The 13,613-nt window shown below is 35.3% G+C and overlaps 1 protein-coding gene across 2 annotated transcripts in view; it reads left to right on the top strand.

Moving 5' to 3' along the window:
- The window catches only part of Bicd1 (BICD cargo adaptor 1), a 230,005-nt gene extending 225,964 nt beyond the window's left edge, over nucleotides 1-4,041 (top strand). For both annotated transcript variants that reach the window (XM_077798934.1, XM_026412338.2), the window contains one exon: nucleotides 3,291-4,041. In XM_077798934.1, the coding sequence (XP_077655060.1) occupies nucleotides 3,291-3,378 (88 nt within the window). In that variant the 3' untranslated portion in view covers nucleotides 3,379-4,041. The remainder of the gene's footprint in view (nucleotides 1-3,290) is intronic.
- The last annotated feature ends 9,572 nt before the right edge of the window (nucleotides 4,042-13,613 follow it).

Raw genomic sequence — 13,613 nt, 5'->3', positions numbered from 1 at the left:
GTTCAATCCCTGGTCCTGACAAAAAAGAAAGAGAGATGATTAAACATCTATGGACTGGAAAAGACTGACTTGTTTGCAGAGTTTCGAGATTGTGACTGGCTCCCTTCCTGCCCGCACCCACTGCTAACTGGATGGAAGTTAAAGCCTTCACTCCCCTTCCACTCCTTCCTCACAGAAAAGGTTAACACACAGCCAACATTAGATTTCATATTGCATTCCAGACAAGGGTTAAGTTCTTCACAAGTATTAATCATTACACCTCACTTGTAAGGTAAGCACAGCTATCATTCCCATTTTTAAATGAGGAAATTGAGGTCAGAGTGTGTCAGATGACTTGTCCAGAGTCATACATCCCGAACACAACTGAGCCCAGTGATCCAAAGCCCATCCTACTGCCCTGACTGTAGACACTGCTCTGCAGAGGACAGGACCCCTCCCTCACTTTACTTACAGTAGGAGGAGCAAGAGTATTTTATTATCCACATAGACTCTTTTTTCAAAAGAGACGTTTGTTTAATGAGACAATGAGAAAATTTGTTACAAATGTTGAATGATTTCTGATTAGATGTTCTCTGTTTCTCATTTTGAAAAAAATTGCGGGAGGCTGGGGTTGTAGTTTGGTGGTAGAAAGTTTGCCTCACACATGTTATCTTAAATAAGATAAAAAATATTGTGCCCATCTGCAACTAAAAACAAATATTAAAAAAATTTTTTTTACTTCTGTCACTTTATACATTTACTGTTTAAATATATAGAGGTGTTTGGTATTCAGACCATCTCTACTTCTTTCAAATAGTTATTTTTCTTGGAAAAGGAAAAAGAAAAAAAGCTTTCCGAAGATAATATCCACCTTTATGACACAGTAATAGTTTCTAAGTTTACTATTTACAACATGATCTTCAAGACCAGTGGAGGGAAGGGAGCTGCAGGTGGGGAGAGAAGGGGAAGGAGAGGTACTGGGGTCTGAATAAGAACAAGATATAGTCCATACTTGTATAATTATGTTGAAATGGATTCTACTGTCATGTATAACTAAAAAGAACCAATAAAAAATGTTTTTAAAGAATAATTTCTTAGGCTGGAAACCAATAGTGTGTTCCTTAAAGGCTATTATACATAATATGCAGTAAGAGTGGATTTCATGCAAACTTGTAATATTATTAAGTTGTTTTTAACTCTTGCTTTATGTAAAAAGTCTGAAATAATGAAAATAATCTTAAGTCATCACGAATGATATTATGTCAGGGTGCAGGGCCAAGTGAACTGTAACCTACACTCAATGTACTGCCACACAGGACAGCCAGCCTTGCAGAAATACTTGCCCTCCTTTATCAAAGAGAGTATTGAATTACACAAGTCTTCAAAAATGCATCCTTCTTGCACAATGTGACTGCATTGCTTGCTATAATTTACATTGCATAACATATTAATTCCCTCAAAAGGAATCAGTCCTAACTCATGCAGATTTGCAGATTTACAGAAAGAAACCGCTAGGTCTGTGGGAAAATCTGTTTGATTTAGCAGTAACCTGCTGTTTCCCAACCATCTGACTGACCCTCTGAGAATGTCAATCTTGCCATGAACGATTTTCTTCCTTTTAAAATATTTTTTAATTGATAAATAATACCATACACTCAGTTCTTTTGATGATGTTCCAGTTCTCCTGTATTTACCTACCACACATTTTTAAAATATGTAGGGTAATAACTTTTACCATTGGTTCTAACCAGCACAGAACATGAATCTTCTTTTAAACTAAATGTACAAGTGCAAAGAGCTTAGGAAGTAAAGGTAACTTCAAGCAGACTAGAAATTTTGTGTAATTATGATTTTGTATTAAAATTTAAGATAGATATAGTTGAATGATAATTTCAGTACCAAAGTTTAGAATGTATTTATTTAACACTAATTTTAATTATTTCAATGATATTAGCTTTAAAAAGTATTTAAGTTAGGGCTGGGGTTGTGGCTTAATGGTTGAGTGCTTGCCTAGCATGTGTGAGGTACTGGGTTCCATCCTCAGCACTATATAAAAATAAATAAATAAAATAAAGGATTAATCCTGTTTTTTTTTTTAAAAAAAAGCATTTAAATTAATAAATAATAATAATAACAAGCCTTGAATAGTTCTCTCAAACATTTCTGATACAGGAGTGAATTGTATGGTACTGAATTTCGTTATATATGGGGAAATAGTAGTTTTAGAAAAATATCCATCTTGGCTGGATTTTGTGGTGTGTGCCTATAATTCCAGCTACTTGCGATACTGAGACAGGAGGACTGCTTGAGCCCAGGAGTACAAGACCAGCCTGGGCAACACAGCAATAACCCTCAACAAAAAATAAAGAAGGGAAAAATCCCCACAATGCCCTTTCCCCACTGCTAGCCACATTTTAAAAGATCTGAACCCAAATACGTTTTAGGTTTTATCTAGGCAATTCAGTTATTTTACTTCCTCATTCTTCAAGATTACTCAAGACCTTGATGAGCCTGAATTATTTAAATTGGAAGCTCTCAGAGGTGATAGTCTATCTCCATCATTTACTTAACGAATGGAAAATGTCATAAAACTCTTCCGTTTTTTGTTTTTGCATCACTATGCTAAAGCAGGTGGGGGAACTCCTGGTGAACTGGCCTTCCACGGGTCAATTAATTTTCCCATTGAATCCAGATTGGCCAGAGAACAATAGAATCCTCTCAACTCTTAAGGCGTTGGTCCAACATCCAGCACCACCTAAATCAGTAGAGAGAGCCAGGCCAGCAACTTGGGAGGCTAAGACAGGAGGATCACAAGGTTGAGTTCAGCCTGGGCAACTTAGTGAGACCCTGTCCCAAATGAATAAATAGGGCCAGTAATGTAGCTTTGTGATAGAGCACCCCTGGGTTCAATCCCTGTATTGCAAAAACAAACCAACCAAATTACTGGAGCAGGCACTTATAAGAAATGCAGAATCTCAGGTCCTACCCAGATCTACTAAATCAGAATCTACCAAAATTGCTAGGCAATTTGTATGCATACTGAAGTTGAAAAGAAGTGACTTTGGGGCCAGAGTTCACATGCAATTTCCCTAACATGGTTTCTCCCCCCCCTTTTCTATTATTATTATTATTATTATTGCCTTGTTTTGAAAGCCACAGGTGACTTGTCATGTTTTTGAATTTAAACTATTTTCTGTGCAAAATTTCTGATCATGTTTTTAAAATGTATGTGAAAGCAATTGATCTGACCCTCATGGTCTGCCTGGCCCCTCGGTGCATTTCCTGCTGACCAGCTTATTTCTCGTTTTCAGTCCTGACGTAGCTCTCCCTGAGGAGCAGCCACATTCCAGCTCGCCCTGCGCCCCTCTCCACTGTCTCTCCAAGCCTCCTTACCCCTAGTCTCCAGCTCCTGTGGACGAACATCTGGGCTGAAGGTTCTGTAGCCACTCGCAGGATACTTACTGCCCAAGCCCCAGCGGGGATGTTCTTCCCGGTGGTTCGCTGTACAACTGGATTAATGTTCATCGTTTTGGAAGAGAGAAAATTGAGAAGAATGACAAAAAGCACAGACCCCGGTGTGATCAAACGTTTTATGGTTCCTCTGAGTCGCTGATAAACTTCTCCAATCCAATGGCTACAGTTCAGTTAAATTTCAAAAATAAAAAAAAAACATGAAATATGCATCTCAGATGGCTGGCTTACCTCGATAGCATAAGAGAGACCTCAGACGATGTAAAATACGTATATTGTAAAATCATCTTTCCTCATGCTCCAAATTCAGCTATAGAAGTTGATTCTGATATTTTTCGGTCATTGATATTTATTTTGTACTTTATTTGCTACATGATTTATGTCTGTAAAAATAATATCTGTGAGAGGTGAATTTAATGCATTTATTTTCAAAGAAGCATAATTTGCTCAGTTACATATGAGTTTTAATTGAGTTTGAAATCTGGACTTGGCCAGATTGTGGTCGTTTTCCTTGCACAAAATGATAAATGTGGTGCATCAGAATGTTAACAATTACTGTATTTTGCTGCTACACTGATTATTTATGCACTTATTTTCTAATCTGTAGCTCATTAACTGCTGGTTGTTTTTTTTTTAAAGTAGATTTCTTCACTGGACATTATTAAGTAAATCTAAGAAAGAGACTAAATTTTGTTTCATTGACTTATTCAAGTTTTGATGGCATCTTCAATTTTTTAAAATTGCAGTTGAGTAGATGTATTGGTGCTGCTTCTTTGTACGTGTGTACGTGTGTGATGACGTTATAGAAGGCTTAAACAACCTGAAAGGAAAAAAAATGATGTGTTTATTAAATGAGCAGAACTTTTTTTTTTAAACTTCTTCCAAATTCAGGGTCCTACTATGGGTCTTTCCTGCTAAAAGGTATCAAGAACAAAGGAGAAAATATATACATACATAGATGTAAGGTAGCTATGGCTAGTTAATTTACCAGAAAGTGTTCAGATTTTGATTAAAATTGTATGTTTTGTTGTTGTTAGGTTTTTTCATAATGAATCTTCCTTGCCAAAAAACAAATAGATAATAAACCTTAGCTCATTGTCTACTTTTGACAAACACTCAGGTGCCTACAATCATTATATTATATTGAGATAAGACATGTTCCTAGTTCATTTACAGATTCTGCTAGGTAACTTTTATGACTTGATTTAAGGCAGTGGATTTTCACAGCAAAATTTATTTTGCACATAATCTGACAAACAAGGAAACAGCTAATTGAGCTGAAAGGTCTAACACTAGGGCTCCTTAATTCTCAAGTGCTGCCCACATAACTGCTCCTAGCCCTGATTCCTTGTCTTTGTCAGGTAGCCTTAACTAATTTACAACCATAAGGGTTTCACCTTTTCATGTAACTTCTCTTCAGAACAGACACAGTCCAGCTGTTAACGTGAAGGACAGATAACGGTGCAGGACACTAGCAGTGGAGGTTTAGGAGCTTATTGAGTGGAAGTGGGTGGTACATTCATAGAGGGGTCCATCCAAGGCCCACCTGTCAGTCATTAAGCACATTGCAGGAGCCTCTGTCAGTCACTTGCCTGATAAGTAGTGGTCATTATTACCAAAGCAACCAGGAGGTTTTGTGTTCCTTCTCTAAGTGCTATTTTCAACAGTCATTTCTTATGCAACTTGGGATAAATAGTCGAAATCTTCACCAAAAGAGAGATTCAGGTTCAAGTACAGAAACAAACAAAACAGATCTTCATGAAAGCCCTAGTCACAGTCACCTAACATGGTCCATCCTACCCGTGTTCCCCTGCTGTTTCATCTGCCTGCTACCAGGATTAGTGAGACAGTGTGGATTTTATTAGAGTGGTTCAAGAATGCTTGCCCCGCCTCCACACACACTTTTCCTTTTTCAAGCATCATGTGTTTGGACCTGAAAAGTGGCATAGCTGCTAAGTTGACTTTGTGCGAGAGAAAACATGCCTTTTTTAACGAGTACCTCAGAACGTCTTTCTGTTTGTCTCATGGATTTTGTCTGGTTAGATGGGAACTCAGCAGTCGATCTTGGTTCTGTGTAACCACACAACTGTCCTGTTACCAGGGCTGCATTCATTTTTATTCCCTTATTCTAGATTTAGGTCCCAGGGAAAAGTGAGTCATATACAGAACATTCATTTCTTCAAATATGAAACCTATCATAAACTAGTTTTATTTCAGTTCTTTATCCAAATAGAGAGGAAAATGCTTGCTTTGAAGTCTTAACTACAAAATACTAATTTTAGTGGAACTTTGTCAAGAAGATTTAGAAACTTGGAAATAAATTTCTCACTTTCAGCACAAAATTAAGTGGTAGTTCCTAAGCAGTAAGAGAGAATACCATGTATTTACAATGTGGCATTAGTTGGTATAGTTTAAATTGAGCCATATTTATATTTATTTATAGGCATTTTAAATGAATAAATATGTGTAGTGTTGGTAAGAATCAATACCTGTAAAGATAATACCAGGATCCAAAAGGAAACCGAAAAAGTGAAGAACTAGTGAAAACCCAAAAGGATGAACCTTACCAATTGAAGACATGTTTGGGGAGGAAAACTAAATTGAAAAAATACACTAAAGATACTGGCTAAGTGTTGTAAACACGATGAGCAAAGATGGAAAGAAATCTAGCAGGAGTGTTTAGTAGAATAACCAAGTAGAAGTTTTGTTTCGATTTGGTTTTTGGCTTTGATGAGATGGGGTCTCTGCTCTTCAGCTGGTTTTGAACTCCTGGCCCAAGTAATTTTTTCAAAAAGGAAGCACAATTACAATGCTGAAAAGAATAGTGTTAGTATGCAGAAATGCTTTCTTACTAGAGATTTTTTCTTAACTAAAAAATATCAGTAAAATTAAAAGGAGCAATAAATTGCCTTTGGCCTAAGTGCTCAGGGGCATAAAAAACCTTGGATACTTTCCCATCAACTCACATTTTATCAGATTCCTTTCATGTATACAGTTCTGGATTCCAAAAAAGGGACTTTGGGGAACTTTGCAAAAACAGAAAATTCTTAAACAGTTAAGACTTAGATATACTTTATGTAGCTCAAGGAGAGCATGTACAACAGTGATCTTCAAGAAAAGAGAAATTTTAGCAAGTGATAGATATCACTAAGGCTAGAATAAGAAATTCTTCAGTGTGAAAGATTTATACTAATTCTAGGAAGAAGGATTTTACAATGGAAAATTCATCACTGGAATTGATAATCATAAAAAAGATATGTTTTTTTAAAGTTAATATTGTTGGAGATCTAGAGAGCGTTAAGTGGCAAAATATTTTAAAATATCTTACAATAATGTGTTATCATTGTAGGAGGCTATAATCCCATGAATCTTTTATTTTTTTAAAATACATTAAAGTTTTACTGATAGTCATAAAGTATTTAATCCCTTGAAATAAGATAGTAATCTTACTTTCTCCAAGATATTTGGCTTAAAAAATTTTTGTTGGTATTAATTTTCCTCCCAGCTATATTTCATAATATCTTTAAAGTTATCTAGAATGTAGCAGTTTTGCCACAAAAAGCCTCAATTTTTGGAATCTAAAAAACAAATGCCCTCAGGAATACTTCAGAAAGAAAAGGTATGTGATCCCTCAGGGGAAACAAATGCCTCTTGAATTTTATCTTTACTTAAAAGGATCTTCAAGCTTTTCTTATCCTATGGAAATACAACAGATAAATCCTGCTATTTTGAAAAGCCTGAAACAGTGGTCCAACAAATAGCCAAGATGTGGGAATTTCCTGATTAAAAAAATAAATTAAATAAAATCCTCTCCAGTTCTTAAGTGGAGATCACAAAACAAGAAAATGAAGGAATAAAATATATTTTCTACTGAAATAAGAATGTCACATTTCATTGTCATGCTCCAGTCAGCCAAAAGATATAATTGCATCTCTGAGAAAGAAATCAGAAGAAGCTAATAGGTTTTCAGGAAGGAACAGTACTGGTTCAACCCAGGGATGCCACAAATACATTGATATTGTAGCTAGACCTAGATTTGAAAGAAACTCTTGGGGTGAAGTTTCCATTTTTAAAAGTTCACTCTCTGGTTTTTTGTTGTTATTGTTGTTTATAAATCAGAGTGATTTAAAATAATTATGTATTTAAGATCACAAAAACTTTACAGTAATATGTTTTCAAATAAAGGGAACATAATTTTCTAGAAAGCCAACAAACTGGAGTCATGATAGATAGCATGATCAGTGCTGCTACTGAAAAATCGTTTTTTACCTCCTTAAAATCAATTTGTGTTGACATATGAGAACAAGCTTACTCCCGAGTGACTTCTTCCATCCTCTGTAATAATGCTCCCAGGTGATTGTGTCTGACATTATTATTATTATTATTTTTATTATTATTATTAATTATTATTATTATTATGTGTGGTGCTGGAGATTGAACCCAGGGCCTCATGCATGCAAGGCAAACACTCTACCAACTAAGCTATATCCCCAGCTCAATTTCATCTTTATTTTGATGCCAACATTACTACCATAGTCCCTGATGTATTGCATTTGTAGCCTAGCTCTGTTAACACCTGAAAGACTTCATCTAGACATCTCTTTCATCCTATTACTCAAAGTGTACTTGAAAGAGATATTTAGTGCTAAGGTATGTTCCCCAGCTGAAAATTTTCTACAAATGGTGTTCTGTTTAAAAAAAAAAAAAAAAGAGGAGAAGAAATAAACTACTGTTAGTGTAAGACAAGGGTGCTAGAGGTACACAGTGTAAGATGTTTGCATGAGATAGTTCACACCGTGTAAGCCTTCCCATATCCATGATATGAACACTCTAGAAGTCTTATTTCTCCTGCGATTTCCCCATTAGGAATGTAAAGAGATTGCCACATGTACCTGGTCTCCTTTCCATATTGAAATGCATGGCTCTACTCTTTAATGTAGTTTTATCCCTTTCCTCTGGAGTTATTTAAATTTTGCCCTATTTAATCTGAAGCCTGGATAAACTGCAGATCCAGATTAATTCTGAAATTGGCTTTTAATTGCTGTACAACATGTGTTGAGATTTTATTTTTATTTTAACTTTTCTTCCTTTCAGAATTATTCTCTGGTAATCATGACTCTAATCAAAACACTGAGAAGTAAACTTGTGTGTTGACTTTTTTTTTTTTTAGTGTGAGTGTATGCCTTTCTTTTTAAAAAAAAAATCTCTTTGGTTGACTGGGGTTGTGGCTCAGCAGTTGAGTGCTCACCTAGCACGGGTGAGGCCCTGGGTTCAATCCCCAACACCACATAAAAATAAATAAATAAAGATATTGTGTCCGACTACCATTAAAAAATAAATATTAAAAAAAGAATGCCATTGGTATTTTTAAAAAAATCACTTTAAAACGAAGATCAGAGACCTATAAAGTAAAAGGATATATCATCACTATGTTGAAAAAATCATTATTTGGTGACAATGAAGACACAGAGTGAATGTTGGATTCATAGATATGGTTGCATAGCAAGTCATAGAGGAAATGCATCGTTTTAACATTGTCACCACAGAATTTTTAAGCTCAATGGTTTGACTGTTAGAGTCAACAATTCTTTGGAAATCTTTTATGACATTTTTGTAATCTACTCAGTGTTTTTATTTGCATGATTACGTATATACAGTGAACCAAACATGATTCCTACATTGTATTTCTTTCCAGTATTTACATTTGTGTCATGCGTGGCCAACCCTGATTTGTACACTGTCTGATTATTGTTGTAGCGATTTAGCTTTCTCCTACATTTAATTACAGTTTCTTATTATGCCTTTTGGGGTTAAATGATGTGAAGTGTTCCACCTAATAACACCATATGGAAACATGACTAAATGACTGATCTAAGGAACTTCTGTTTGCTAATTATTTTTAAAAATTCAAATTTCAAAGGAAACATTCTCAGACACATGCATTTGTTCTTAATTCGAAAAAAAATCCTTATGTATTTATTATTGCTTGTCCTTCTTATTTTTTTATTGTAGACAATCTTAAGTGAATGTCTCATGGGAGAATTCCTACACCCTGTGCTTGTTTTCGTGTAATTGATCACACACTCAATGGTTGGGAAAGGCACTCCGATGCTAAGAAAATAACCAGAAGCCGATATATCGATTCTTATACCTTGGTTTATGTTAACGACTGAATATTGTGTAATGCATAACTTTTTCCAGTAAATAAACTGGTTACCTTTTGTTCATTTCATCAGTACTCTGTTTTTAATCAGTCTAGTATTTTTTTTCTGTATATCATTTTGATTTATAATTACAAAAAATATAGGAATTTGATCTATATATTTATTCAAAGAACTTATTGAAACTAAAAACTCAATGGCTTGCTTTAACATTTCTGCACATTCCTGTTAAATAACGTGTATAACTTTGCCCATCCTCTGTATTTACCATCTCTCCGACTTGTAGTTGTTCCTAAAAGGGTATTTTGGCGGGAAAATACACTTAGCTAAATTCAGCTAGAAATGTACCAACACTAAGAGGATGCCTGTTCTTTAAAAAAAAGAAAAGAAAAAAGAAACATTATTTTAATGACAGAAGAATGAAGGTTTGGGTTTTTTGGGGGGAAGGAGTTGCTTGTTTATATATATATATTTTAATATAAATTTATAGATACATAGATACTGGGGATTGAACCCAGGATACTCTACCACTGAACTACATCCCCAGACCTTTTCATTTTATGTTATTTTGAGACCAGGTGTTGCTAAGTTGCCCAGACTGCTTCAGCCTCCCAAGTTGCTGGGATTACAGGCATGTACCACTGCACCCAGCAAAAAACGAAACTTACATTCTTTCTTTTTGGAGATAATTATTTGTTCTCCTACATGAAAGAAAAGCAGAGACCCAAATTGTTGAGGGAGGTTAATTTACTGGCTCCTCCTGCAAATATGTCTGGTAGTAAATTAGTTTTCTTGATTGGATTGGATTTAGAGGGAGAACCAGACAGAATGTGGATATATGTGAGGTTCTAAACCTCTAATACAACTCCCATAACTCATCAAACTCACCTACCGTGGGCCACAACAATCCAGCTAAAGTTGCCTGCTCACCTGTTTCACAAGGACAATACTAGCAATAAACTTTCCTAAAAATCTTTTTATTATTTCTTCCACATCCCCCTGGGTTTGTTGTTGTTTGTTTTGATTTTCTTTTCTTTAGGTTTATTTGATAATACCACTTTTGTCACCTTCAAAAAGCTAAAACAGCTAGGCATGGTAGGGCACACCTATAGTCCCAGCAACTCTTGAGACTGAGGCAGGAGAATTGCAAGTTCAAAGCCAGCCTCAGCAAATTAGCCAGGCCCTAAGCAACTTAGCAAGACCCTGTCTCTACACACACACACACACACACACACACACACACACACACACACACACAAACAAACAAACAACCAACAAAAAAAAAAACAACTACATCAACCTGAGAAGCAGCAAGCAAGTTTCTTCTCAAGATAGAGGAGGAGTACACACCTATAGCCCCCAGCTACTGGGAGAGAGGTTGAGGCAGGAGGCTTGAGCCCAGGAGTTTCTAACATACCTCAAAAAAAGAAGGAGGAGGAGGAGGAGGAGAAGAAAGGAACAAGTCTTCTCATCTCTTTCATTTTGCAGACAACTTAGATGGTACGACATTATGAAGGCAACTTGAAGGGTTCCCACATCTCCACTATATTTAAGAAAATGGCAAAAATTGGTGGGAACTTTTGGATGGACACATATTTATTGGTAGGAATTGATAAATTTGAATAAGAGTAGCAAGTACCTGAAAAATGGGTTTCTTGGCTCCTTAACATCTAACTTTGTTCATAAGACATCTGGAACTGAGTTTATAGAACCTAATATCACCTACTATAATTTCAGCAGGCTCTCAACACCAACTGATTGGAGGAAATGGTGAGTGGTTATCAAAACTTCAGTATGCTAAACTCACAACATAATTGTCAAAGAAGATAAATCTTGCCAGGAAAAAATATTAGCAGTAATATTAAATAAACATAATGGATAATATAATTCAGATGTGGAAAGCAACATAAATATAATGATAACTATAATGACACATTGTTGTAGTAAAGAAATGTAGCCATAATATGTCAACTCAAAATTTCTAACTCTGACTCATGTACCACCTTGTACTAAGATTATAAAACTCTTTAAGAGAAATCTTCAAAATAGCAGCAGTAGACATTTTAATTAGTGTAGATTAATATAAAACCAATTTAGGAAAACCTACTGATCTCTTCATAATTTGACTTCCTTTGAAGTTGTAAATTATTAATAATGTCAGTCAAATGTCACAGGAAGATTTTACCTCATTTAAAGGAGCACAAATTTTCAAAGGAAGTAAATAATAATTTACTTCACTGAAATCCACTGACTTTAAAAGTATGAGCTCTCACATATAGTAAGCTACTCGATATGTATGAAAGGAAGAAAATAAAAATATGTTAGTCTTCTCTTGTTTTTATAAAGTAACCGTGGATATAGAAATGTTTACCTGTGAAAGATGGGATGAAAGGGACCAGAGGGAAGTCGGACTCTGCAGTAGGTGATCTTTTCATGTTGTCTTGCTATTTTTCAACCATGCAAATATTCTATCTATTCAAAAAATGGAAAAAAAATAAAGAAAATATGGGCTCTCAAAAATTTCACAATGGAACGAGAGGGGAAAAAAAAAGCACGAGGGGCTGGGGTTGTGGCTCAGCAGTAGCAGGCTCGTCCACCACATGCAAGACACTGGGTTCAATCCTCAGCACCACATAAAAATAAATAAATAAAATAAAGGTATCGTGTCCAATTACAACTAAAAAAATATTTTAAAAAAAGCACGATTCTAGAGAAATATTTGTCCCAAAACAAGCTATGTTGGCAGAAGTACTTTTAAAAACATGAATTTTTTTTTTTTTTCAAATTCTAGCCCTGGCATTGCACTGAATAGCTCTGTGACTTTGAAAAAGGTACTGAAACACAAGCCTCAGCTGTCTCAGTTTTGAAATGAGGATAGAAATCCCCTATCTTGCAAGGTTATTTTAAAGATTAAATGAAATAACACACACATACTCTCTTACAGGGTTTCATGCTTGGTAGCTAATATTGTTTTTAATAACACACCGCCTGGATTCTGGAGTCCTCCACACTAACATGGATTAATTCAGCAAATATTTTTTTGAGAACCTATATATTTTTTGAGCCAGATGGTGTTCTAAGATTCAGATATATCAATCAGAGCTTTTTGAAGTTTGTATCATATCTCTAGCATAGATGGGGAGACATGGGAAAAAACCTGTAGATATAATAAGTATGTAAATATCAAAGTATGTTAAGAGAACGAAATTGTATGGAAAAAGAAAAACGTAGAAATAGGGGGAAAACATGTCAGATTAGAGTGGGGAGAAAGTAAAACATGACAATTTTAAGTGGGGTGATCACGTTGGGCCTCATTAAACAGATGAAACAAGAAAAATTATTCTTTTCACATCATGTTATCAGTTTTTTAAAATATTAAATTATACTTATTATTTTTTTTAAATTTAGAAGCTATTGTCTGTCTAAAAATATAATCAATTCTTAACATTAAGCAAGAACATTTATTTCTTTTCTGTTCTTTTGTGGCACAGGGAATTGAACCCAGGGGCACTTAACTCCCTAGCCACATCCCCAGTCACCTTTTTTATATTTTATTTAGAGTTAGCGCCTCACTGAGTTACTTAGGGCCTCATTCAGTTGCTGAGGCTGGCTTTGAACTCTCCTTCGTCCTGCCTCAGTCTCTGGAGCTCCTGGAATTACAGGTGTATGCCACTGCACCCGACAGAATATTTTCAACTTAGTCTTTTAAAATAGACTAATAATTTGGAATAACCATAATAAAATATGCATATATTTTATTTCATGAACATCTTGCTTTGAAATTCCAGTAGTCACCTTATAAAGAGATAGTGTGCCCCTTGGAGCTTTAGGACTTTTACATTTAGGCTTTCTCTATAAATATTTGTGTCAAATGGTTTTATTCAACAGGCTTATTGATAACTATTAACTCTAATGTCTTTGTAATTAACCCTATTAATACTCTTTAGTGTTTTTGTTTTCCGGTACTGGGATTGAATCCAGGGGCACTCAACCACTGAGCCA

This window comes from Urocitellus parryii, chromosome 5 (assembly GCF_045843805.1).
Source record: "Urocitellus parryii isolate mUroPar1 chromosome 5, mUroPar1.hap1, whole genome shotgun sequence".
Taxonomy (NCBI): domain Eukaryota; kingdom Metazoa; phylum Chordata; class Mammalia; order Rodentia; family Sciuridae; genus Urocitellus; species Urocitellus parryii.
Note: the sequence above shows the minus strand (reverse complement) of the source record. Positions and strands in the feature narration are given on the sequence as shown.